At 24.1% G+C, this 27,722-nt stretch overlaps 1 protein-coding gene across 1 annotated transcript in view; it reads right to left on the bottom strand.

Moving 5' to 3' along the window:
- Nucleotides 1-27,722, bottom strand: part of LOC134832647 (hemicentin-2-like) — an 87,604-nt gene that overhangs the window by 27,662 nt on the left and 32,220 nt on the right. The window contains exons 2-5 of the mRNA XM_063846744.1: nucleotides 9,567-9,693; nucleotides 7,546-7,660; nucleotides 2,390-2,483; nucleotides 1,967-2,080 (exon numbers count right to left, since the gene is read on the bottom strand). Of these exons, the coding sequence (XP_063702814.1) occupies nucleotides 1,967-2,080; nucleotides 2,390-2,483; nucleotides 7,546-7,660; nucleotides 9,567-9,693 (450 nt within the window). The remainder of the gene's footprint in view (nucleotides 1-1,966; nucleotides 2,081-2,389; nucleotides 2,484-7,545; nucleotides 7,661-9,566; nucleotides 9,694-27,722) is intronic.

The raw sequence follows: 27,722 nt of genomic DNA, 5'->3' as shown, positions 1-27,722 counted from the left end.
TCATAAATAATTTTTACCGCATTCACGAGCATTTTCGGTGCTCCATGTTATTATAGTGTTACACTCCTCATTATGTTCTGCCCTTGAAGATATTATTTTTTCATAACCACAGAGATAAAGTGAGGCTGAGAGAGAGAATTGTAACACATTTGTGAACATGCACAAAAAACGAAAGAGATATAAAAACAAGTAGGAAAAAAATAATTTTAATGAATACGTAAACGAGTCTGCAAATGGTCTTTGAATGAGTTCTGCCATATGAAATGAAGAGCACGGAAGAAACGAAGGAAAACGAAAAAAAAAACAATTTAATCTTCTTATGAATTCAGTGATTCATTTGAGTCGAGTACAATGTCATAAATGTTGTATGAGGCTCATATAGAAATGTAGTTGGAGAGATATTGCAGGGATGGATTTTATGTTAATGAAGTGCCCTCTAACGTTGGATGATAAAAACTTTTGATCAGAAGATATTTAAAGTTGTCATTAGATACAAAATTTTGAATTCATATCTTCAAAAAGTATCAAACTTGTAAGAAAATCTTACTTTTGGTATTGAAAATATCATTAAAAATAAATTAAATCTTTTATATAACAAATTTTGGCGCCCTCTACAGTTGAAAGAAAGAATTTTTTGATCAACACAAATAAAAAAAAATTTAAATATAAAACTTGAACTGAAACTCAAACCTGAATTAAAATCATGAATTAAAAATTTTTTTTACTTATTTAAAATTTATTTTATTTAAAAATAACGCGCCCTCTACCGTTAATTGATAGAAGTTTTTCAATAGAAGATATTTAAAGTTGTCATTAGATACGAGATTTTGTTTAAAAAGCTTTAAATTTAAAGAAATTTTCAATCAAAGTAATTTTTCTTGTATTAAACAAGTTTTAGCACCCTCTACAGTTGAAAAAATGAACGTTTTGATCAACACAAACAAAAAAAGTTTTCAGACTTGAACTTGAAAATTTAGGATCGAAGTAAGATCTTGAATTTAAACCTAACTTGAACATTTAAAATAAACAATTTTTATTTAGATGAAAAATGGCACGCCCTCTGTCGTTAAATGAGATAAGTTTTTGATCAGAACAAACAATTATTTTATAAAATAATTTAAATTGAAACTCGAAGTAAAAATATAAATTTTTTGACAAACAAAAAATATTTTGGCGCCCTCTGCAGTTCAAAGAGAAAACTTTGTATCAAAATAAACAAAGATCTGTCATTATCTGAGATTAAAAAAGTCAAAACTGATCAACTTTTGAATTAAAATTAAAATGTGAATAACAAAAAATTAAAAAAAAAATTCAAAAGTCACAAAAAGTCATCAAATACTTTTTTAACAGGTAAATTTGACAAAAAAATTACCCTACCAACCCTAATTTGACAAAAAACCCAAACTTTTAACCTCCCATCTCTGTTTTGCCTTCCAAATTCCTTGTAATAATAAATGTTTTTATCAACATTTTCTGCTCTAAGGTCAAATTGCACGCCACCCTTTTTTGTTTAAAGGGCTGTAAATCTCTTTTTTTTGCTTTCATTCCTCGTGCGTAAAACAAACAAACAAAAATAATGATCATAATTGAAAGTATTTTGCAAAAGGCCACGAAACGATTCAAATATAGGCACAAATAATTGAGACTATTAACAAACATTTCTCTTGTTTGCCAAAAAAAAAAATCGTAAAAAATGAAAAACTGAGCGAAGAGAAGAAAAAGTAACTGCCAAAAATGATTTACACTCATTCTCGATTTTATTATTTTATTTTTTTTTTGTTTGTTTCAAGTAGTAGAGGAGAAGTAGTAGAAAGAATGTAACGAAATATGAAAATGATTTTTAATAATTTATTGTTTTTTTTTTCGCTATTTCATTTCGTTTCTCGAGCGGGTGATTTTTCAAAACGAAATTGAATAAAAATAAAAAATCATGAAGTTCGCCATAAATCAAAGGGGAGTAACTTACCTCCAACCACACGACACGTTATCATGAGATCATCTCCTTCCTGTTTTGGCCCGAGCTTTGTGCCATTTAATTGAACGCCCCATCTATCTAATACAATTGGTTGCTCAGGTAGAACTGAAATTCAAACAAAATTTATGGCTTTTTAAAAGTTTCTTGTTTGACTTTTTTTTCGCGGCAAAAGTTTGACGAATACAAAATTTTTTGCTTGTTGCCACGTGAAACGACAATTTCAGTTAAATATCTAATTAATTATTGACTGAATCCATTAAAGGTCATTTATTTTTCATCCAGCAAGCAAAAAATTAATGACGTCTTTTATACAATTTTTTTTAATCGAGCCAATAAAAATTAAAATAATGGAAAAACGAAAATTTATTGCGGTTGTCAGAAATTTTCGGTTCCTGCCCGCAAATCGATACTTACTTATTACTGATAAATTATATCTAAAGCTTTGCGTTTGACTCGTACGAAAGTCGATGCGGCAACGATAAATGCCCTGATCATGGCGTTTAATGTCCTAAAACGAGAAAAAAAATTTTTTTTTAAAAAAAGGTAAAAAAAATCTTCTGTGGAGACGCCTTGTTGAAAAAAAATCGATAATCCCTTCATTTAAAATGCATCAAAGTACGTAAAAAAAAGTAGAAAACGAGAATGCGAAAATACGAGAGAGATCTTAACTACGTGCATTATTGATAAAATGGTATTACACTTTTATTCGTTTTTTTTTTTGTAACGTACCTAAAGCGAAAAGTAGAGGTAGGAAGTAATTGAAATTGGTAGTTTTATTTTAAAAATGAAATGTTTGTAAACCACATTAAGGTCGTAATCATAATAATGCGCCAACTACCTCAAAGTTGATTTTTTTTCTCTCTCGTTGTGTGTCGGTTTTATGTGTCAGAGCAGCGTTAATGCATTTCTCTGGTAGTTTGGAGGGAAAAGACAGGAAAACTTAAGAAGAAAAGTTTTTTTTTGCAGAGAGAAGATTTTATTGTGTCATCATGCATTTCTAATGTGCATGAGGTGATGTAAAAAAGAAGTAGCAAACTCATTTAAAACTGCTTGAACTGAAGTGTTTCACGGAAACAAATATTTTTCTTTTAAAGTAGATTTTTTTTGACTTGAGTGTTTTTTTAAGTTTTTAATTAAATTTAATTAAATTAATTTTTAAATTTAATTAAAATTTTAAAAAATAATAAAAATTTTTTTTTTGAAAATTTAAATTTTTTTTAATAGTTTAAATATTTTTGATATTTTTTTGATTTACCAAGAATTTACTAAATTTACTAAAAATAAAAAAAAAATATTTTTAATAAAATTAGAAAATTTATTTAAAAAATAATTAATTAATTTTTAGTAAAAAATTTTTATCAAGATATATCAAGAAAATTAAAATTATTAAAAAATAATTAAAATTTAATTAAAAAAAAAATATTTTTTTTTTTAATTTTAAATTAATTTAAAAATTGATTTAATTTAAATTTAAAAAAAATATTTTTAGTAAAATTATATAAAGAAATATCAAGCAAATAAAAATTATTAAAAAATATTTCTTAATTATGAACTTTAATATTTTTTATAATTTTATTAAAATTTATATATTTTATGAATATTTCTAAAATTTTATGATTTTTAGAAATTAAAATAAAATTTATATTTTTTTTAGATTTAAATAAAAAAACTTTAACAAATATTCGAAAAGAAAAAACAAATTCAAATTGTAAACAAATTTGAAAATTTAATGACGTTTATCAATTTCATACATCTCAATTCATAGATCAGCTGACAAACAGATCCAATATGGCGATCTTACTTTTCGCCATTAAAATGCATCAAAAAAAGTTTTCAGAAGAGAAACAGAATCCAAAAATTACTTGGCGCAAAATGTCCAAAAGTTTTATTACAAGGTCTGTTGAGTTGAAACTCACGGAAAATTACAAGTTTAACTTTTCATCGTCGTCATCATCGTGCAACTTTTGCATGTCTGACACGATCCATCTTTAAAAATAACATCAGGTACACATAATCGTGATGCAATACCTCTAATAATATTTTGATTGTTCGAGCACGTGGTGTGCATTTTACATCGAGGCAGCGAGAGAAAATTCCGCATGATGATACAGAAACTTGAATAAATTAACTTTGTTAAGAGTGTTGAACTGATAATAATGCACGCTGCTCGGAAAATTTGCTTACTTTGTAACTTCCGTGTGGAATTACATTTTAAAGGCAAGTTTGACGTCGTCTTTTTCTTCTTGTGTACTTTCAGCTCATGATGATGATGATGCTGCACAAAAGTAAGCAAAATAAATATTACGAGAAGGGTTGCTATTTTTTGATTTTTTCTCTTAAAATGTCGAAAAGTTCGGTCATTCACCCCTTGAAAAAAAAATTAATTTTATGATATGTTGTGATTTTTCGCATCCAAGAGAAAACTTAATTTTTTCATCAAAAAAACAAAAAAATTGATACTCAGTTTTCAAAGTTTTTTTTTTCGTCTATAAGGCGATGCAATGTTGTAATGCGCCGCCTTTAAAATATAAAGTTTCACTATCAGAATCAGTGTGTAAATATTTGATTAGAATCTTGCAGGCAGGCAAGTGCGCTCTTCTTCAGAAACAGCGAACAAGTGTTGTTGTTGTTGTTCGTTGCTATTTGCTAAAATGTAAAGTTTTAATTGGAGTGTAAAGCTAATTTAACTAATTTATTGCTGTTACTGCATCTTAAATGAAGACGGAGCAAAATCAAGAGTTACGACGACGAAAGACGCGCAAATAAAATAAATGTTACGGCACGTCGGGGAATAATTCGGATTCAATGATAACTTGTAATCATAACTTTTGCAATAATGATTTTTGAGTGCAATGAAATGGAATTGTTTTAAATTCGAACGAATTTTTTCTATGAGAGACTGTAGAAATTGAAATAGTAATAAGGAATAATAATAGTTTTGAAAGTCGAATAAATTATTTTTTTTTTCTGCTGGGTTTTGATTGTTAAATTGACTTTATTGATTTTTTTTATGAGATAATTTATTTTTTTTTTCGCATATTTTTTAAATGAACTAATTTTACATAAATTTACATAAAAATGAAAAAAAGTCTCATATAAAAAAATATTTTGAGCAGAACTTTTCAAGAATTTATTTAAAAATTAATAAAAAAAATAATTCTATGGAAATTTAAAAAAAAATTAATTTTAAATCGAAATATTTTGATTTCTTCGAAAAAAAATAATTTCTTCGAAAAAAAAAAATAAATTAAATTAAATTAAAAAGAAAAATTAATTATTTTTTGTTTTGATTTTAAAAACAAAAGTTTTGATAAAAATATTAATTTTTCGAAAAAAAAAAATAATCAATTAAAATAAATTGAATTTACTAATTTGACATTTGAAATGCATTAAAATTTGACGAGCTAAATATTATACTAATTGAAATTTTTAATTTGCGAAAAAACTTTTATTTAAATAATAATTAGCTTAAAATCACAAAATTTTAACTTTTTGATTATGAATTCATCATTTTTGCTTCAAATAATATCAATAATTTATTTTTATCAAAAAATTCTTTACACAAAAACATCTTTCAAAGCCATTTCCTGATAATTTTCGTGCCCCAAATTAATTCAAATAAAATTAAAATCTCGTCTTTTTCGCTTCTTCAACATTAATAATAATTATGGAAAAACAAAATATAATTAATTATCGTGACAAATATTGAAATTGACAAGAAAAATCTTTCGTTATTGTTTAACTTTCTTCTCCCATTTTATTATTTTTGTATTTTCAACGAAAAATCAACAACAATTTTTTTTCTGCGTCAAAAAGTTTTTCGCTTCCTCGTCAGTCGTCCATAAATCTAAACAAACATCGAAACTCTCAAGAATAAAAATAATTTTTTAATAAAAAAAAAAAGTTAATAAAAACGCAGTAAAATACCCTCTCCTTCGACATCATCTTAACTCGCTTAATAACGTAATGAATAGCTTTTGCCAGCAGATTACACCATCAATGCCGTAATAAATCAACTTATTTTCTACTTTCTTAATTCTCAATTATTAAAAGCTAATCATAATTAAGTTTTTTTCTTTTCTCTCTTCTGTTTTGATTTCTTGGTCCGTATAGAAAACATTTTTTTTCTCTTCCATAAAAGAACGTTTCACACCTGTTTCTCGTCATTTTAACGCTTTCTGGATTTGATTAATTTTCAAGTTTGAATACATTTTTCTCTCTGTTTTGTGTTGACTTTGTGAGAAAACGAGAAAACTTTAATTACATTTCCATTATTTTTCTTTGTAAATAAATAAATCTGGGTCGATAACTCGCACACAACACACATCGACGACAACACTCAAGTTGAACGATCAATAAATCCATTCGAGAGTGACAAGAAAATAACCAAAGGGAGGAAAATGTCAGATGGTGTTACATGATTAATGTCACTGCTTGCTGCTGATGCGATGATGACCTTTTTAATCTAAACATAAACTTAAATTATCGCTTCATATTTTTTTGATGCATTTGGCTTCAATGAATTTGAGATTTTTATGCTTTGATGTCATTCAGTTTAAAAAATTAAAAAAAAAAATAAAAACTTAAAAATTAAAAAAAAATATTCATCAATTAAAAAATTTTATTAAACTAAAAAAAATTATAAAAATTAAAAATTTTATAAAACTTTAAAATTTTATAAAAATTAAAAAAAAATTTTTTTTTTAAAATTAAAAAAAAATTTTTTTTAAAGATTAAAATTAAAATAAAAAAAAAATTTAAAAATTTAAATTATTAGGTAATAAAAAAAATTCAATTAAAAAAAAATTAAATTTTCGATAAAAATAAATTTTAAAGATCGAAAATTAATTAATTTAAAAAAATTATTTTTTTATTAAAATTAAAAAAAAAATTAAAATCATTATTTTAAAAATTAAAAAAAATAAATTTTCGATAAATAAAAAAAATCTGAAAGAGATCAAAACTATAAAAATTTAATTAAATCTTGTAAAATTTAATTTTGTAAAAATCATAAAAATTAATTTAAAAAAATTATAAAAATCAAAATATTTATTAATAAAAATTAAATAAATTAATATAAATTATAAAATTAAAAAAATAAAATAAATTTATGAATTAAATTAAAAATTTGAAAAATCTTGAAAAAACAATGAAATTTAAAAAAAGCCGCCAAAGCTTCATTCAAAATGACAAAAATTTCTATCTCATATTTTTTTTTGCATTGCTAATGTTGTTTTTGCCTGTAACTCTCCTCTAACGGTTTGTCATACAAAACCGCAAATTCCACTCGTTAACGACCATGTGCGTCGTCCTTGCATTGTAAACATTGCAACTGAACCGAGTTATGCACACACAAAATAAACACGAGCAGGAGAGAGACAAAGCGAGTGTAGGACGAAGAGGAAAAAAATATAATTAACTTTGTGGAAAGTGTGTTGTTGACACATATTTTCATATTTTCTCCTTTGACACATTTTGCGTTAAAAATTTCGCTTTAAAGGTGAATTTTTCCTCTTTTTTTTCAATGACAAGGCGTCTCCATGGAAAATTTTTAAATAAAATTAGCTTACCTTAATAATTAATGATTCTGGTTGCGTTTCTAAGCTATATTTGGCACGTGGACCGAAAACTTCTGGCGCTGACCAATGTTTCGGTTTCGAAAAGGACTTATCACGAACGTCGAAGCTGCAAATGAAAAAAAAAAAGAATAAAATATATTTAGACAGAGAAATAAAAACGGAAACCACAATTATTTCATCAAGTTTGTTTGTTTGAAAATTAAAACAACAACAAAACTCGTCAAACTTGTATTTTGTGCGCTTCAAACGAGCCAAACGAGCGAAAAGAGAACATCATCCAGGTTGTTGTTTTTTTTTTGTTGCGCACCGGAAAACTCTCTCACACACTTTTTGTTTGTCAAACAAGCAGCAGCAGCAGCAGGAGGAGGAAAAACTTGTACGAATGGTCAGAGAATAATTGAAACTCGAAATTAAAATTAAATGAAACAAAATATTTAGATAAAATCTCGCAAGCGACGAAGAAACCGAAACACAGGCATGGAATTGAAACAGATGAGAAAACTTTGCGTCGAGTGCAGAAAAAGTTTCGTTTTTATAGTTTGTGAATTTGTTTGACCTCAATAATTGTCGGCTTAAACGTAGAGACACGAGACGAGAGATGAGGAGTTTATTTGATATTCATTACGAAATCTCTCGGAATTTTTGTGTTGATTTTGAGTTCTTTTTTTTTTACAGCGCAATGCGAACCGCAAAGAGACATTTTTTGACATTTGACTTGAACGAGAAATTCTCAAGTGCATGAATTTATATTTTCGAGAAATGAAAAGTTTTTGTCCCTTTAGTTTATTTTTTTTTTATTTTGTGGAAAAATAACACACACAAAAATGCATTCATGAAACATATTTTGACGCTCTTTTTTTTATCACATTTAAAAAAAAAAATTTCTCATATTTTTTTCTCGTCTATTTTACCATAAAAAAATACATAAGAATTTCTCAAAAATAAATTAAAAAAAAATTAAAATAAAATAATTTCTCTTAAATTTTATTTTTAAAAAATAATTTTAATTTAAAAAAAAATAAGAAATTATTTAAAAATTTATTTTATTTTATCGAAACAAATTTCAAAAAAATATTTAAAAAAATAATCTTATAAAATTATTTTAAAAAATTTAAAAAAAAATAATTAAGTTTAAAAAAAATAATAATATTTAATTAAATTATTTAACAAAAAATTATAAAAAAATTATATGAAAAAATTTAAAGAAAAAAAAATAATTAATTTAAAAATTATTAAATTAATATTTATTATTTTAATTAATATATAATTAATTATTACTTGTTTAATTAATTTAATAATTTAAAAAAAATATTTTAAAGAATTTCAGTGAAAAAAATAATTAAATTCTAAAAAATCAATTATAATTTTGTAAAATCAAAAATTATTTTTATTTAATTTTAATTTTATTAAATTTAATTTAATTTAATTTTTTTTAATTTTATTTTATTTAATTTAATTTAATTTAATAAATTTTAAAATGAAACGCGCTCAAAAATATCATTTCACGATAACTCAAAAAATTCAAATTTAAAAAGACAAAACAAAACAACTTTTGAGGTCAACAATACAACACAGTAAAACACAAAAAGCAATGTTCAGGTCTTGTGTCTTGTGACATTTTACGTTTTATGAAATATTTTATGATGAAGATAGTCACAACTCCTCTGTTCATTTCCCATCTGAGCATTGCAATGAATAAGTCAAAAGTTTTAAACTCTTTTTAAGTGTTCTCTGTCCTCCTCTTCTCATATTTTTTGACAAAATTTGTACTGAATTTTTTTTTTGCGGAAAATGTCTTTAAGAAATTTTCGGGTTAAATTTTTTAAAAGCATTTTACGACGCAAAAAAAAATGTAATAAGATGTTTTTGTCCGATTCAAAGTAAACAACAAACAGTCGAAAGTCAAATACAATTCCGAAAGATTTTGTTTGCGAACACACATCGACGACCCAAACACACACACAAAAGCCGAGATGAGATTCGAAAGAAGACGTAAAAAAAGTAAATTTTACCTGTACAATGGAATTCCAGCGGTGTCTCTAAACCACAGCACCATATAAACATCACGTATATTTGTTGACATTGGGCATGGCAGGGAGATACTTCGTCCCTCGACAGCTTCGATATTGACTGCATGCACTGCAAAAAAAAGATAGAAAAAGGGATTATTGATTAATTTTCGTTCAAAAAAAATTTTCTCGTGTAAACAAATTCTTGGCAGCCGATCACTCAAAGACGATTTAATCGAGAAAAATGCCTCAACCACTCGATTAATTATTTTCTTCGCTCGTTTTCAGCAAAAGGAAAACAAGTTTTCTCTGTCCTCGAGAGATAACGACGATAATGTAATGGAGTTTCATTAAAATGATCAAATGATGTAATAACAACGGCGGAAATTGTGGAAATTGTTTAATTTTAATACACAACACTTTTCTCTCTGTTTTCTCTTCAATTTTTTTTATCTTTTTCTTTGCAGATACTTTTACTTTGATTACATTTTCCTCAGATACAGACGAAGTGATAATGTAACTTCAAACAATTCGTGTCATTTATCGTCTGTCTCTCTTCGTCGATGATGATGATGGGAAAGAGGAAGAAGATGATGTCATTCGCTAAGGAAATATTTTTACACGTAGATAGATATTTTATACAGTTAGACGTGATTAGGATCGTTTCGTGTTTCGTTTGAACTCTTTTCTAGCGTGTTGTTTAGACAAGGCACGCGGAGAAGAAAATTGGCGGGAAATATTAAAAGTGAGTATTTTTAACATTTTAATAATTTTTTTTATAAAATAAATAGTTTTTTATTAAAATTTATTTTTTTCTAATTTTTTTATATAATAAAAAATTTTTGTATAAAAAAAATTATTCAAAAAAATTGAACTTTAACTGAAAATAAAAATTTATAATTTTTTCTTCTAATTTTTTTTTTATATTAAAAAAAATTTTTATTCAAAAAAATTGAACTTAAACTGAAAATAAAAATTTATTATTTTTTCTTCTAATTTTTTTATATTAAAAAAATTCTTGTATAAAAAATTTTTTATTCAAAAAAATTGAACTCAAACTAAAAATAAAAAATTATTATTTTTCTTCTAATTTTTTTATCTTAAAAAAATCCTTGTTTAAAAAAATAATTTTTTTTATATTCTTGTTTAAATTTTTTTTTAAAGGAACTTAACCTGAAAACTAAAATTTATTATTTTTTTCTAATTTTGTTAATATTAAAATTTTTTTTTTTTTACAAAAATTCAAAAAATTAAATTAAAAAATAATAATTCAATAAAAATTTTTAAATAATTTTTTTTTTTCAAAGAATTTTTTTTTGTTTAATTGAAAAATAAATATTTTGATGTTTTTGATATTTCAACTTGTAAAATTCGAATTTCAGTTAGGAAGAAATTTATTATTTTTTTCATTTAAAATTTTGTTTTTCATTTTAAATCAAAACTTTATCAAATAAATGAGTTTTTATTAATTTTTTTTTATTTTTAAACTAATTTTTTTTCTATTTATGAATCTTCAATGATAAATTCTAATTTATTAAAAATTAATATATATGAAGTTTTTAAAAATTTTTTTTTTTCAAAATTTTGATTTTTCAATTGAAAAAAATTAATTAAAAATTCCAAAAGATTAAAAAAAATATTGAAAAATAATTCCCTTTAAATTTTAACATGAATTTTCTCCTCATTGTGTTTTTACAGCACAGCTCCTTGTTCACATCGTCATCAAAAACATCGCCTTTCCCATACTCTTACCCGCTCGTTGTCTGTAACCTAAATATTAATGTTCACACAAAAACGTCCTTGCCTTTCTCGTTTTTTGCACACATTATTCACGCCATAGTTGGCACACAACCTTCTTGCCGTGTTAATTCATCATCTCATCATCATCATCGAACCTCGCGCCGCTCGCTAATTGCGTTAAAAATAAAATTCAATTTTATTTATGCGAAAATCTCGCACAAAACCTCCCCTCTAACGACACTCGACGCTGATTATTTCGACAAAACAAAAACAAGAATTTTGCCCGATTTTTAATGATGATTACACGGAGCGAAGAAGTTATAAATAAAATGTTGTTTAATAAATAAATCGCCTGCGGAGCATTCAAATCAAAAGAAGAGGAAAAAAAATTGTAACAACCCACATTTTACGTCGAATTTTGTGACATTTTGAACCGTGAATGACCTCGAAGCGGACTTTTTATCGGATGTTTCAAATCAAAAAATGACAAAAAAGTTCATTTATTTATTTGTGTATTTACCTTATCAATAAAACATTATCGACTCCTCTTTAATTTAATTGAATCAATTAATTATCTTGGAAATTGATAACAACAATAATACATGATAATCATGCGTTTTTTTGTGAAAAGCGAGCGGCAGCGGCACAGAAGCAAGTTGACATATAATTCATTCTCCGTAATAATTACCATCATATTTTATTATTGTTTTATTTTATATATTATTATGATTATTATTGCCGTTTTGTTGTTGTTCGTTGTTGCTTTTGGTCGGTGAGTAATCGGAAAATACGGTTATTATTTTATTTATCAATTTTTTTGTGTTGGTGTAGCTTCAACATAATTTAATCCCCTTTTTTCTCATTGTCTCTTGCGGATTTGTCTCTTCGTACATGAATTAATGTGTGTTTGCGAGTCATAATTATTATACAATAATAATTCATTCGTAATTAATTTTATTCGATTTATTTTGTGTTTTATTAAATTTAACCTTTTATTGTATATTTTTTCCAATTTAATGCCATTTTCTTCAAAATAATGGAATTATGTGGATTTTTTGTTTATCAATAAAAAATAATAAATTTAAAAAAAAATATTATTAATTATATTAAAATTAACAGAAATATTTATCCGATCAACCTAAAAATTAATATTACTTATATAATAAAAAAAATTAAAAAATAATAAATTTAAATTTAAATTAATTTTTTAATTCAATCAATTTTTAAATAAATTTTAAAAAAATTAATTTTAATTTTTTTCAATTTTTATAAAATATTTTTTTTATATTAAAAAAAAATAAGAATAAAATTTTAAAAAATTTATTTATTTATTATGAAAATTTTAAAAAAAATATATTTAATTTTAAATAAATAATTTAAAATAAATTTAATAAAATTAAATAATTTAAAATTTTAATAAAATTTAATTATTTTTAATAATATTTTTAATGTAAAAATAATTAAAATATTTTTTTTTAATAAATTTTTATTTTAATAAAAAAAATTAAAATTTAACTAATTTTAATTTAATTTAAATAAATTAATTTATTATTTTTTTTATTAATTTTTAATAATTTTTCTATGATTACTCGTATTTTTTTAATTCAAAAAAAAAATCGTCAAAAAATAATTTAATTTAATATTCATTTAAAAATAATAAATTAATGAAGTTTTATTGTGTTTCTCGACATCGTTCACTTCGTCGTTGTCAAAAATTGATAATAATGGCCTTTTGTTTTCTTTTGTTCTTATAAATAAAATAACACCGAAAAGTAATTATGTAAATCGAAAAAGTGAGTTGCGTTGTGAGAAGCGTGCACGACAATCTCATAAATTAATAGGATAGTTTCGTAAACAACTATCAACAACTTTTCACTCCCCTTGATTAATTTTAAATTTTTTTCTTCTCTTCGTTCGAGCAACTGGTAAAATAAATAATTTTTCTTGTTCTTTTTTTTTTGTTTGTTGATTTCTTGTTTATTGAATAAAAGATACTTATTATGACACAAACGAACACAAAGAAAGAAAACAAATGGAACAGAGTCAATTTCTGATTTGTTTAAATAAAAATCAATGCCAGTCGATGGGAGAGACAAACAAATGATAGAAAAGAGCAAAAAAAAAAAGAGGAAAAGTCTTCTTTTATGCGGGATGGCTTTCTGTGAAAGAATAGGAAGTTATTAAGTTACAAAGAGAAAATAGAGAGAAAAATAATATTGTTGTAACTGAACTGGGCGATTTTTGTGTGTGTCTGTGTTGTTTTGTAAAAGGCTTTGTTTGTCGAACAAATGAAAGTAGAGACAAATAATGCTCAAAAAGGCTTTCCTTTGTGATTCAAAATACTTTTGTGAAACTAAAGAGTCGGATTTTTCATGTGAAAAATTTATTTGTGGCTTAAATTTTAAACAAATATCTTTCAAAAGGTAAATATTCCAAATTTTTATTCAACTTTTTTCATTTAAAAAAAATAATTAAAATAAATAAATTAAAAAAAAAATAAAATAGAATTAAATAAAACAAAAAAAAAATAAATAAAACAAATAACAAAAAATTTAATTGATTTTTTTTTTGCAATTTTAAAGAAATATTGAAGTCTAAAATAATTTAAAAAAATTAAATTTTTCAATTTTTTTTAATTTAATAAAATAAAATTAAATAAAAAAAATTAAAAAATATTAAAATAAAATAAAATTTAAAAAAAAATAAAATTAATTAAAATTAATTAAAAATTAATTTAATAAAATTATTAATTAAAAAATAATTTAAATTTTTTCAAAAATAATTTTTTTTTTTTTTTTTAATTTTTGAGTAATTTTGACGCCAAAAAAATATTTTTTTCTATTTTAAATCCATAAAAATTCAATTTTTCAAACTTAAAGTGACTAAAATGACTCTTAAAGTTACTCAAAGCCATTTTCAAAAATAATCCATAAGAATGACATGCAAAACAATTATTATTAGACGTTCCATTGTCTCCCTTCCTCAACATTACAAACATTCAGTCTCCCTCAAAAAAAAAAAAAAGTAAAAAAGCTAAATCATAAATTCCTAAAGTCCTTTACAAAACAGTGAGTCGAGTGTAAACTTGTAAAATGAATTTTTCATATACTCGAGAACAATATAACAGCACTTTACGTAGAGCTTTTCTCTCGGCGCGCGTACGTGGGGCGACAGGCACACACACACAATGACATCATCAAATTTTTATGTTGTTACCCTTCAATAAAATGTAAATGTATATGTCGTTAAAATTTTGTTCACTGCATTATTTAATGGGCATGGTTCCTCGTTGTTGTTGTTGTTGTTGTATCGCTTTAACGTAGTCAAAAATGCTCAAAAAAAATTTTATGACTTCAACATCATTTATGTCCTACTTACGCACGACAACGCTCTGGCTATGCAAACAATAAATGACTCCCTCTAGTGTCATACATAATACAAGAGGCTGCTCATATTTTTTTTTGTTGTTTTTGAGTGTATTTTTTATAGATTATATTTTATTTTTTCCTGTGTTTGCTTTTTTCTCGTTACTGCACAAAATATCCGCATTTATGGATCACTTGACAAAATCATTGACAGAGTAAATTTGGATTCGGGGAATGCATTATTAAATTAAAAAAAGTTTTTCAAGCGATTAAAATATGCTTTTTTTTAGTGCTACTCGAACTGATGGGGAATTAACACAAACGACAATATTTTTTTTATGAATGGAGTTGTCAGGTTTTTTACTTAAATTTGATTTAATCAAACGTTAAAATTTTTAAGCAAATTAAATAAAAATAAATAAATTTTATTCTTTTTTTTTAAATAAATCGAAATTTCTTCAAAATTTAAAAAAAATAAATTTTATTAAATTAATAAATTAATTATAAAATTATTTATTTATTATTTTATTAAAATAAAAAATTAAATTGAATAGAAATTTTTTGTTTATTTTTAAAATTAAATTTATTATTTAAATTTATTTGAATAATAAGTAATAAAAAAAAATATATTTTTAGAATCAAAAAAATAAAATATAATAATAAAAAATTAAAACATAGAAAAATATTAATTTTAATTATAAAAAAAATGAGACAAAAAATATAAAAAAAAATTAAGTATAAATTATTTTTTTAATTTCAATTTATTTTAATTTTAATAGTTTTTAATTAAAAAAATAATTAATTTAATCACGCCAAATAAAATAATTCATTTCAAAAATAATTAAAAGTATTTTTTTTTTTGCTTGAATATTTTATTAATTTTAAAAATGTCAAGAAATTGATGAATTGAAAAAAAAATTTATTAAATAATTTCTTTGCTTGAAAAAATCTTAAAACCAAGAAAGCTTTAATTTTTTAAATTAATACTCAAAGTGTAAATATTTATCTTTGAAAACTTTTAAAATTATGTCGATCACTGAAGTATTAAATTATCCAAAAAAAAAAAATTGTTCGGCAACAAAACAAAGAAGACAAACACAAACTTCTCCCTTGTTAACCTTCAATTAAATCCCCATTTGTTCTTCGGTAATACTAGCTTTTAAATTTTTGACCACATTTTGAATCCTTTTATCCGGCATTCGACACACACACACACACGAGGTTGCCTAAAAATGTAAATTCTATTTTTCCGTATTTGGAACATGCGAGAAATGGAGAAACACAAATCTTTTGGGCAACCTCAAACGCTATTGCGCTAACTAACCAAAAACCATTGTCGTCGTCGTCGTCGCTAAAAACAACAAAAAGTAAACAAAACCGAAAATTTCACTTCATTAAAATTCTCGCGAATCCGAAAATTCATTGTTTGGCAATAATAAAGCGGCGACGCGTCGGAGGGGATGAGACGAAGACGAGGAAAAATAAATGGTGAGGCAAACATGCACCTTATTTAAACAATTATGCGAACCCATAAAATAGATAATTTATTACCGAGAGTTTCTGTTTGTTTGTACACAACAACGAACAATCTAACGGCGGATGTACGTGCTTTGCTTACTTTATGCCTTGCCTCGTCGTTGTCTCTCGAGTCGCTCACACACACCAATGAACGGGGTAGATTTAAATTTATGTCTCTTTTATATATTATTGTCTCCTTTACAGCTTTTGACATAATAACAATACCTAAATGGCGAGCGAGACTTCACTCCATTCAATTCAACGGCGTGCGGCGTTAAAAATTTTCTGCTTCATGGATTTTTTTTTATTTTTTCTATAAATTTTGCATGAGCAAGCGAGTTGTTAATTTAACGATACATGCAGCGGCAGCAGGAGGAAATTTATAAAGAATAAACAAATGTTTGGATTTTGCAGAGAGACTTGTTGTTGGCTTTCGGGATTATCCGATTGTTTATCAGGTAGTCGATTTTGTCCATTGGAGCGACAGAAATGAACTGGATTTAATCTTGAGTTAGTTGTTTTTAGCATTTTTTTTCATAAATTTTTCACAGAAATTACTTTTTTCATGATCTTCAGTTATTTTTTTGTCTAAAAATTTGAAAATAAATAATTAATTTTTTTTATTTTGCCTTCTAAAAAAACAAAAAAAAATTTTCGCCAAAATATATATTTTTTTACAATAATTATTTTAAATTTAATTTATTAATTATTTATATAAAATTTTTAAATAATTAAAAATTTAATGTATAAAAAAATATTTGTTTATAAATTTATTTAAATTATTTAACTTATTAACAAATTAAATTAATTTGAAAATTTTAAATAATTATTTCAAAAAAAATATTTTGGCGAACATTGTTTTATATTATATTTTTAATTTTTTTTTTTTGAAATAATTATTTAAAATTTTTAAATTAATTTAATTTGTTAATAAATTAAATAAATTTATAAATAAATATTTTTTAAATTAAATTTTTAATTATTGGAAAAAAATTAAATAATTTAAATATTTTTTTTTAATTTAATTTAATTTATAAATTTTTGTAAATTTATTTAAATTATTTTATTTTAAAATTATTAAAATTAATCAATTAAATTTTTAATTAATTTTAATAATTTTTTTTAGTTTAATCTTATTCAAAAAATATTTAAATAAAAAAATTTAATAAATTAAAAATAATAATTATTTAAAATATTTATTTTATTTTATTTCATTTTTTTTTTTTTTTTTTTTTGAAGGCAAAAGGAAAATTATTTTTAATTTTTATTAAATAATTTTACAAAAATATTTTATTAATTAATATTTTTTTCAAAACGAAAGAAAAATTTTCTTTTTGCCAAGTTCATCTATAAATCCATGATAAATTTAACAAATTCCATCGAAACCCATAAAATTCAACTCATTTCTCACAACTTTAAACGAAAATCGATCAAAAACTCATAAATCGAAGACATTATTACGTCTGTACTTTTCAAGGTTACTCTCAATCGTTGAATTAATTAGTCATCCATCATTTATAGTCGATTTCCCTCAAAATTTATTCCATTTCCCCCGTTTTTCGGAATTAAATTTTGATTTAATTGAAACTCGAAATCAATCGATATCATCTGAAGTGAATGTTTTTTACCTTTTTTGATCCATTTTACCCAAAAAGCAAAGTTTTTTTTTCGAGGAAAATGTATTCAAATTGAATTAAAACGAAAAAGTTTCCGGCAAAAAAATTCACTTCCATGATCGAATTACATCACATATAATTTTCCGCTTCATTTGTTTTTTTTTTCGTTCTTCCTTTTCTTTTGTCCTCTTAACCAAGCTGCTGCTGCTGCCTCGAAGGCACTTATCGCACCTTCGCAAATCATGTGAACCGTCTCCCAGTTTAATAATAAAAATAGAACGTTATCGAACGACCCTTGTCATGTTACTCGCCGGTCTCCGTTCGTCAAAGCGACGAGCGGCAATTGGGTCCCATGTGCATTCCGATTTTACTCTAAAACAAATCGTAAAACAGCAAAAGACAATCGGTTTATCGAGTTTTTTTTTTCTCGTGTCACATCACTTTTTGCACGAGATGAGAGAAGAAGAAGAAGAGACACGATAATAATAAATATACAATAAAATCATGATATCACAGTACATAAATGGAAAAACTTGTTAGACACTTATGATATTTGGGAATTGATACGACACATTGTGCTTATCTTGTGTGATATGATTATTATCAAGAAATTCTCTTCTCGCCTCGCTCTCATGAGTTGTCCAGTGCTATTTTTGTTATTTTATTTTTCTTTTATTTTTACATGACGTCTCTGTACGGCGGCGCTACGAGTGTATGTGACAGGTACATGGAGACGTCATAATAGCATCCTGTGAGAGAAGAAAATCTAATTTAATTCTGTTTATCAGAGAAATTAGTTTTTCCATTTCTGTTTTGCGTTCTCTTCGTCATCTTTGGGCGTCCCACGTTGCTTCGTGTGTTTTTCTTCCTTGTCGGTGTCGCAAACAGATATTTATGACAGGGATCAGTATCAACACTCGTCGTCAACAACTTGCATTAAAAGTTTTCAAATGCATTTCTGTGAAAAATTTGGGATTTTGTGTAGAAAGAGTTTTGTCTGTCTTTAAAAAAAAATCTTTAAAAAAAATCTAAAAGAAAAAAAATTAAAATAATATTTAAAAAATTTCAAAATAATTTCTGAAAGAAAAAAATTTTCAAAATAATTTTTTATTTTGATTTAAATAATTTTTTAAAATTTCAATTTTTTTTAGTTTCAAAATTTTTTGAAAAGATCTCAAAATATTCTTCAAAAAAAATTTTGTATAGTTTATAAATAATTTCTAAAGGGAAAAAAATTAAAATTATTTTTAAAAAATTTAAAGTCATTTCTAAAAAATTTCCAAAAAATTTTAAAATTATTTCTAAAAATTTTCAAAAATTTTTTTTTTAATTTAAAATATCAAAATAATTTTTAAAAATTTAAATTTTTTAAATTCTTTAAAAATTTTTAATTTTTTTTTACAATTTATAAATTATTTCTTAAGAAAAAGAAAATTAAAATAATTTTTAAAACTTTTTAAAAAATTTCAAAATAATTTTTAAAAAATTTTAAATTTTTTAAAAAATTTTAAATAATTTTTAAATAGTTTTTAAATTTTTTTAAAAAGTTTTTAAAAATTTTTTAAAATAATTTTTAAAAATTGTCAAAAAATTTTTTTCTGGTTTCAAAGTTCAAAATAAATTCTAAAATAATTTTTTAAACATTTAAAAAATTTTTTTTTAAATATTTAAAAAAAAATCAATAAAATTTTTAAAAGTTTTGAAAAATAATTGAGCTTCAAAATAATTTTAGAAAATCCGCTCAAGTTAATTTTTTTTTTATTTTTACAATTTTTCATCATTTAGATTTTTTTTCAATCTGTCTTTTGTTTTCTTTCTGTATACTTTTATCCCTGAATAAAATTAATTTTTTCCCTCAAATGACCGATTTATCGTCCCACAGCGTAACACAATATTTTCCGTGTAGGAATTTATTCAAAAGTCCTGATTGACCTTGTGTCCCATATCGCACCGTAACCCCCATTGTTATGGCATGTCATGCTCTCCATTCAATTTAACACAAATTATCCTGTCACGTATCTTTTCAATTTCATTCATTTCATTCCGTTCCGGGGAGTGTATGCGTGTGTTTGCGTTTGACAAGCAAGCAACCTTACCTTTTTTTTTTACTTTTTTTCGTTAGTTGGATGAATGATTATTCTGATGAAACCAAAATCTTATCGATCGAAAAATAAATTTTCAGTAAAATGTTTTTTTTTCTGTCAAAATTAACAAAAAAAAAGTCAAAATAAATGAAGTTTACACATAATTAATTCAGTTCGACACAGAACTAGCAGTAATTAGGTTACCACGCAAATTAACATCGGCTAATGTTGCAATTAAATTAAATATATAAAATAAAATTTAATTCAATAAATATTATCTCTCTCGCGAATTCCCTGATTTAACGCTCGGTTGTGCGTGAGTCGTGCATTATTTGCATATTTTATTGGTATTGATTCAGTCAAAATTTACATTTTTATCCTTTTTTTCTCGTAGATCTTTTTTTTTGTTGGCAGGTTTGTCATGCAGGCGCGAAACAAAATTTATTTATTTTTTTTTTAAATTCATATCAATTAATAAATAAATTTATGTATGCAACTCATTTTTTATCGCGGTAAAGTGCGAGGAAGGAATGAGAATGAGGACGATGCACGTGATAATACATAATTGACATCGAAATTTTTTAACTGTCTAGATTATCTTTAATTAGTTGAAATTATTTATATGAATAAATAAATAACGTCGTTTAATTCTGCATACATTTATAAAAATAATTATTGTTCATTTATCATTTTTTTTTGTGTGTGATTTTTTTAAATTCATGAAAAATCTGTTATGGAGACGAATGGTTTTTTTATTTATAGAATTTTTTTATTATTTAATTTATTTATTTAATTAAATAATTTTATTATTTATTTTCCAATTTAAATTTTTTTATTTTTAATTATTTTTTTATATTTAATTTAAAATTTTATTTATTTTTTTTTAAATTTTCTTCAAAAATAGTTTTTAATTTAGATTAAAATTTTTTAATTATAAATTATTTTATTTTTTTTTAAATTTAATTTAATTCATTATTTTTTTTATTTCAATTTTTTAAATTATTTATTTTTATTAATAAATTAATTTAAAAAATTTTTTTAAATAATTAATATTTATTTTAATTTTTAAAATTAAATTATTTTTTATTTAAATTATTTTATTTTATTATTTTATTTTATTTTTTATTTAAATTATTTTTTTTAATTTTTTAATTAATTTTTTAAATTGCTTTTAATAGAATTTATTTTAGTTTTGTTAATTTTTTTAATTTTTTGAGTTAAAATAGCTTGATTTACAAAAAAAAAATATTTTTTTCAAATAATTTTAACACATAAAAATATAACCGCATTTTTTCATCGAAATTCGGTAATAAATTAAATAAATCCATTATTCGCTTAAAAAATTATTTTTTAATCAAAATTTTTAACTTTATTCCATGAATCAACCAATTATATTTTTTTATTAAAAAATTTATCTTGTCACTGCCTACCCATGGTTAATATTTCAGAAAAAAAATGTACAATCAAAAAATCGCCCACACAGATCAAAAAACCCACGCTCAACCTATTTTTGTTACGTTAACATTTTACGTCACTTGAACTTTTTTTTTGACAAACTAATCTTCTGTCTCTGCTGTAAAATTGTCTTTTTTTCCAAGAACTCTTGAAAAATTCCCTAATCGAGCAATTATTCATCATTCCGCTTACTTGAACTCTGAATAAATCTTACTTTATTCCGCTTTTTCTCCTTTTTTATTTTCCATTTAAAATTTCATTTCAACTGCAAAAAAATTACAAAAATCCCAGACAATTTTAATAGACATTGATCGAATGAATTCATTTAAAAGGTTCATTTACCCGCCCGTCATCCAGGGCAAGAATCAAGCGAAAAAACCTTCCATAAATCTGCTAATGCGGTAATGTATCAAATTTACGTTTTTCTGAAGTGATTTTCTGTGCAGTCATTTCATTTTGCTAATGCACTGCCTGAGATGTGCGGCAGAATTTTTTCACAGAAAAAAAAACATTAATTTTAACAGGATGGAAATATAATTCATGAATGTCTCTCATTATTATGACTCGCAAAAATTCTTCTCTGCATTTCTTGTGTTTTTACCTCAAAAAATCAAGCTGAATAAAAATTTTTCATTTTTTTTTTTTGGCAAGCAACGTTCACCTGTCTGTATCTCGTTTGCTCGATTTTCTCGTTTCGACGTCAGAATTTTGCTGCAAAACTATGCGAACGGCATAAAATGAGAGCGCATCAAAGTGATTGAAAGATATGAAGAAAAATATGTTAATATGATGCACTTTCTATGTTTATTAACGTGATTTACGTGCACTGTGGATCGTTTCGCAGCATTTGGGGCGAACGTTGATGGATACATGACGAGACGAGAAAAGTGCTCGTGTTCTAATAAAGTATGAAAGAGCAGAAAGGTGCTTGAAGCAGCATTTGTGTCGTTTGATGTAGAAAAAAATGGAGTAATTGTTGTTTAAGAGACTTCCAAAGGCCATTTAATGTTTTAGTTAATGAAAAAATGTAAGATTTTAAGCGATGAGAAATTTTTTTTCAAAGGAAGTGGTAAAAAACAAAAAAGTAATTTTGAAAAGAAAAATTACTTGAAGGGATGTTTTGGTCAAAGAAAGGGCTGGAAATGAACAAATTTTGCTTATAGAAATTTTTTTAAATATATTTAATTGTAAATTTAGCTTAAAAATGAACATTAAATAAAATATTAAAAAATAAAATAAAAATTAAATAATAAAAATAAATTAATTAAATAATAAAAAAAATAATTAAAAAATAAAAATTAATTTATTAAATAATAAAAATTAATTAATTAAATAATTATTTTAAAAAATTATTATTAAAAAATAAAAATATATTAAAAATAAATATTTTAAATAATAAAAATAAAATTATTTAAAAAAATAAAAAAGTTGAACTTTTTAAATTAGAAAAAAAATTAGAAATTAAAAAAAAATAAAATTGTATTTATTATTACTTTTGAAAAAAAAATATTTCTTAAATTTCAGTAATTAATTTGAAAAAAATTATAAGAAAATTATTTTTAATTAATTGTTGAATAAATTTAAATATTTTTCTATCAAAATTTCAAAATTAATCAATTTTTTATTTTTCATAAAATTTTATCTGAATTAAACTAAATGAAACTTATTTTTTTTTTGTTTTTTAATCAAAACATTTTTTTACTTTTTTTAATATTCTCTATTATTTTTCATTTTTCAGTTTATTAAAAACAAATTTCTCCGAAACCATAGGCAAATAATTTCAAACACAGATGACCTGTTTATTATCTCCAAAATTCCCGGACAAGCTCACGTTGCATCAAAAGTACAGATGAAAAGCCTTTTCCCGTAAATTGAAGCGAAATTTTTGATTGAAAAATTGTGTATTTGTGTAAATGAAGTTTCCATGTTCGCCGTTCATCCTGCGCGCAAAATATTCGAGTAAAAATAGACAAGCACGAAAGTACCTGATGACCCAGCAATGTGCACATCAAACAAAATACGGAGCAATAGCGGCAGTGGTTATGCTAACAAAGCCACACAACACAACGCACACGTGACGCTACGTACCTTTCAGATATGATCCACAATTTAATCATGATGATGATGATGATGTGAACGTGCTTATTTTTTGCGTTTCGCTGCGATGTTCACTGAATTGAATATGAAACATTGTTATTATTACGGTTTGGCACACACACATTCCCGTGCGATATTCCGTGTGTGACCTTACAATGTAGGGAAGGGAAGTTATTCTTGAGACAAGGTTATTGATTATTGGAAGTATTTGGTACGTGATCGGTTTTGTTGCTGCGAGTTTTTGCGATTGTTTGTGCGGAGATGAGTCAATTTTTGTGCGGCGAAATGAGAGAAAGATGGAAATTAGTTGGTTTTATGTCACGAATTGACATTATTTGAAGGTTATTTGATTGAAAATTAAATTTTGAAGGATTTCAAGTACGAATTTTGTTGAATATTGAAAAGTTTGAAGATTATTTAAAATCTTCATAATTAAATTTTTAACTAAGTTTTTGAACCATATTTAATTTTTAAATGTAATTAATTAAATAATATTAATTTTTTTAAATAAAATTAATAAATAATTTTTAATTAATTAATAAAAAAAATAAAAAGAACACTCGGTACTATTTTTTATTATTTTTTTTTTACTATTTTTCAATACATTTCACTGTCGTGTGTTTTTTTTTTTTTTTTTTTTTTTAAAAATTTTTAAATTTTTTTTAATTATTATTTTTTTAAAATAATTATAAAATTTAAATAATTTTGATATATTTTAAATTAAAATTATTTTTTTAAATTAAATTATTTAAGTTTTACATTATTTATTAAGCCTTTTAAAAAAAAATTTTTAATTTTTTAAAAAATAATTTCTTAAATTTTTTTCTTATTAAATAATTAATTTAATCAATTAAATTTTATTAAATTAAAAAAATTAAAAATAAAAAAAAATATTAAATCAGAAAATCAAAAAAAAAATCTTTCTGCAAAAATTAAAAAAAAAATATTTCTAACCCATATTCCCAAATCGATAATCACTCGTTTTCTATTGATTTCCCCAGCATGAAGTGTGTCGTGTCCTCTCAATGTAGTAATAACAAAAACACAAAAGGAAAATATAAATTTCATTTTATTCCATATATATTTATTTACCTTTTCTCGTTACCTAACTCATTCCCTTTCCCTTATTTTTCTCTAACACTATAAACTTCGAACTGCTTGCTAAAACTGCAACGGATGATGATGAAATGCGTTTCATTTCGCCGCCCGATGAATATTTCACACAAAAGCATAAATAAATGTTTAGATCAGCAGAAATATAATATTTTGCGAAAAATAGCAGTTCAGGGGCTTTTTCTCTCTCGCTCTCGAACATTTATTTATTATTATATAATGCATGTGTGACGGAATATGGTTTCTGCAATATACAACGCCGCAACGAACAATAGGGACTCGATGAAAGCGACGATTTTTATGTTTATTCAAAATATTGAGAGTTTATGAAATTTTGTGTTGATTTTTGCGAGTGTTGTTGCATGGGGGTGTGATACGCACTGAACTAGTTTTGCAGAAAACTGTGTTAGAAGTAATTAAATGGGAAAATCGATGACATGTTTCTCTCTAATGTTTATTGATTACTTGAAAAGTTTTTGATACTCTTGACAAGAAGAAATTTTTGTATTAAACTAACGGTCATGTACACTTCGTTCTACCCAATAACCTTTTTTTTTAAATAAAACCAACTCCTGAAAGTATGCAATTAACATTTCTCAATAAAAATTCGTTTAAGTATCTTATGGGTTATGCAATGAACATTACATTACATTTTATTGATTTTCCACAAAATCTTTACCGATTTTTTAATTTTTTCTAAATAGAGACCTTCTATGAACTAAAAGTGACTTATTACAAAAAGCTTCAAGGAATTTTCTGAAGAAAACATTTTTCAATAGAAAATGAATTTGAAGTCTTGGAAGTTATGCAATGAACTTTACATTACATTTTGTTGATTTTCTACAAAACCTTTAATGATTTCTCAATTTTTTCTGAACAGAAACCTTCTATGAACTGAAATTGACTTATTACTAAAAGCTTTAAAAAAATTCGTAAAGCAAAAATTGAGTTATTGCATGTCAAGTTTTTTTAACTGTCAATTACCGTATAACTCTTATAGAGCTCCGTACAGAAATTATCTATAAGATAAATTTCTGTACGAAGCTCATACGAGTTTTTAGTTCCAAGTCTCACCGCTTGAGTAAAACTTAAACTGACGGTTACAATAAAATAAAATGAAACAATAAAAAATTTCACAATAAAATTGGATAAGAATAAATAATGAAACACGAAAAGCGGAGGTAGTATTTCCTTGTTTTTATATCATTTTTCTCTCTAAAAAGTCTAACTCATGCAGACTTTCTTTCTTTCGGTTTTATTTCATTTTATTGCTTGCTCACTCGCTTCATGTTTGTTGCATTATAAATTTATTTCTGTTCTGCTTTGCCATTCCTCCTCCTCCTACGATTTTTTTCTGTGCTTCTCTCATTTTTTCTCGTACTCAATTGTTGCATTTTGAACATGTATCTCATTATTATCCTTCTCCCTTTTTCTGATGCTCCTCCGATGATAATAATGGAAAAGAGGATTCCATTGTATGTTTTTCTCTGTCTGAATTCTGAGTGTGTAGGCAGCAAAACGAGAGAAAAACATAAAAGAGACGTCATACATGCGAAATTTAAAGAAAATTTTCTACTTTAATTCTGCTCGTTTCTGGGTCAGCATTTTATTAAAGCTGAGAAAAAAAAACAAAAGAGAGAAAATTTTGTGTCTTTTCTTCTGGTTTGATGATATTAATTAAAGACACACAAAAATGAGACAAAAGGAAGACAATTTTCTGCCGAAAGACGTGACATCAGCAGAAGAAAATTGACACACAGAGAAAAAAAAGGTAACTATGACAACATTTTCTCTTTTGCTACATTTAACTTTAATGACCTTCATCAATCAATCAATTTGAGTTTTTTGCTCTGTTATTGTGTTTGTGCGTGTATTTGTTTGTTCTTCTGTTTATTGATGATTTTACGAGAAGAAGAAAAAAATATAGAGATTGATGTCGTTTTGTACACGAGTAGGTTTCACGGAAATACTTTGCTCGAACGACTGAACATGAAAAAGGAGCTTTAATAAAATACACAAAAAAAAGGTTAAGGAAGAAAATATTTTTAGATGAAAGAAAATTTTTGAGCATTTAAAATTTTTAGGAATTTATCGATTAAATTGAATGAAATTCAATTTAAAAATTATTTAAAAAAATAAATTTAAAGTAGAAATTTTAATTTAAAAAAAATAGATACTTTATTTTAATAAATTAATTAAAATAAAAATTTAATTAAAAAAAAAATAAAAATTAAAAAATTAAAAAAAATTTAAAAATTTAAAAAAAAAATAATTTTTAAAATTTAATTTAAAAAAAAAATAAAATTTAAAGTTAAAAAAAAAAATAAAAATTTTAATTAAAAAAAAAATTAAAAAAATAAATTAAAAAAAAAAAAAAAAAATAGAAATTTAACTTAAAAAAAAAATAAAATTTCAATATAAAAAAATATAAATTTAATTAAAAAAAAATTTTTTAATTAAAAAAAAAATAAATAAAATTGAAAAAAAATATTTTGTTTGAAAATCTTTCGATTTCTCGGAAATTTTTTTCTATTTTCAGATATTAATTTTCAAGGAAATTTTTTTATATTGAAAAAATTAAATATTTGATGGATTTTAATTCCAAGAAACGTTGAAAATGTCAAGTAAAAGTTCATATTCAAAAAAAAATAAATTTTGCCCTTAAAATTACTTTTCGCCTCAAACAAACAAAAAATTTTCTTCACTTCGACATTTCCCAATTCTTTTATTTACGTTTCCTTGTCTCTCGAGACATTTCTCTTCCTGTGTTAACTCAAAAAATGTTGTCCATTTTACAATTTTGCTTCGTTTCCGTTCGAGTCACAATGACAAAACACGAAATAAAAAGACAACTGCTTCAATAATGGCTGTCCCAGTTTAGCAGCGCACACTTTTTTCCCATAAAAAGCCTAAATTTAATAACAAAAAAGCTGAAATAACCGAAGCATGAACAAAAAAAGACGAAACGAAGGAACGGAAAAAATATATTACTGTTGGGACAATAAATAATCAATAAAACCAACATTGGATCATAAACGACATATATCAATAATGCTTGAATTCTTGAATTTGATATTTATTTTCGTCGTCTTCTCTTCGTCGGCGTTTTCTTCTTCTTCTCCTCCTCAACTCGAGCTGGATGTTATATTATTTGTCTCAACATTTTGACAT

This window comes from Culicoides brevitarsis, chromosome 2 (genome assembly GCF_036172545.1).
Source record: "Culicoides brevitarsis isolate CSIRO-B50_1 chromosome 2, AGI_CSIRO_Cbre_v1, whole genome shotgun sequence".
NCBI lineage: Eukaryota > Metazoa > Arthropoda > Insecta > Diptera > Ceratopogonidae > Culicoides > Culicoides brevitarsis.
The sequence above is the reverse complement of the archived record's forward strand: the minus strand, read 5'-3'. Positions and strand labels throughout refer to the sequence as shown.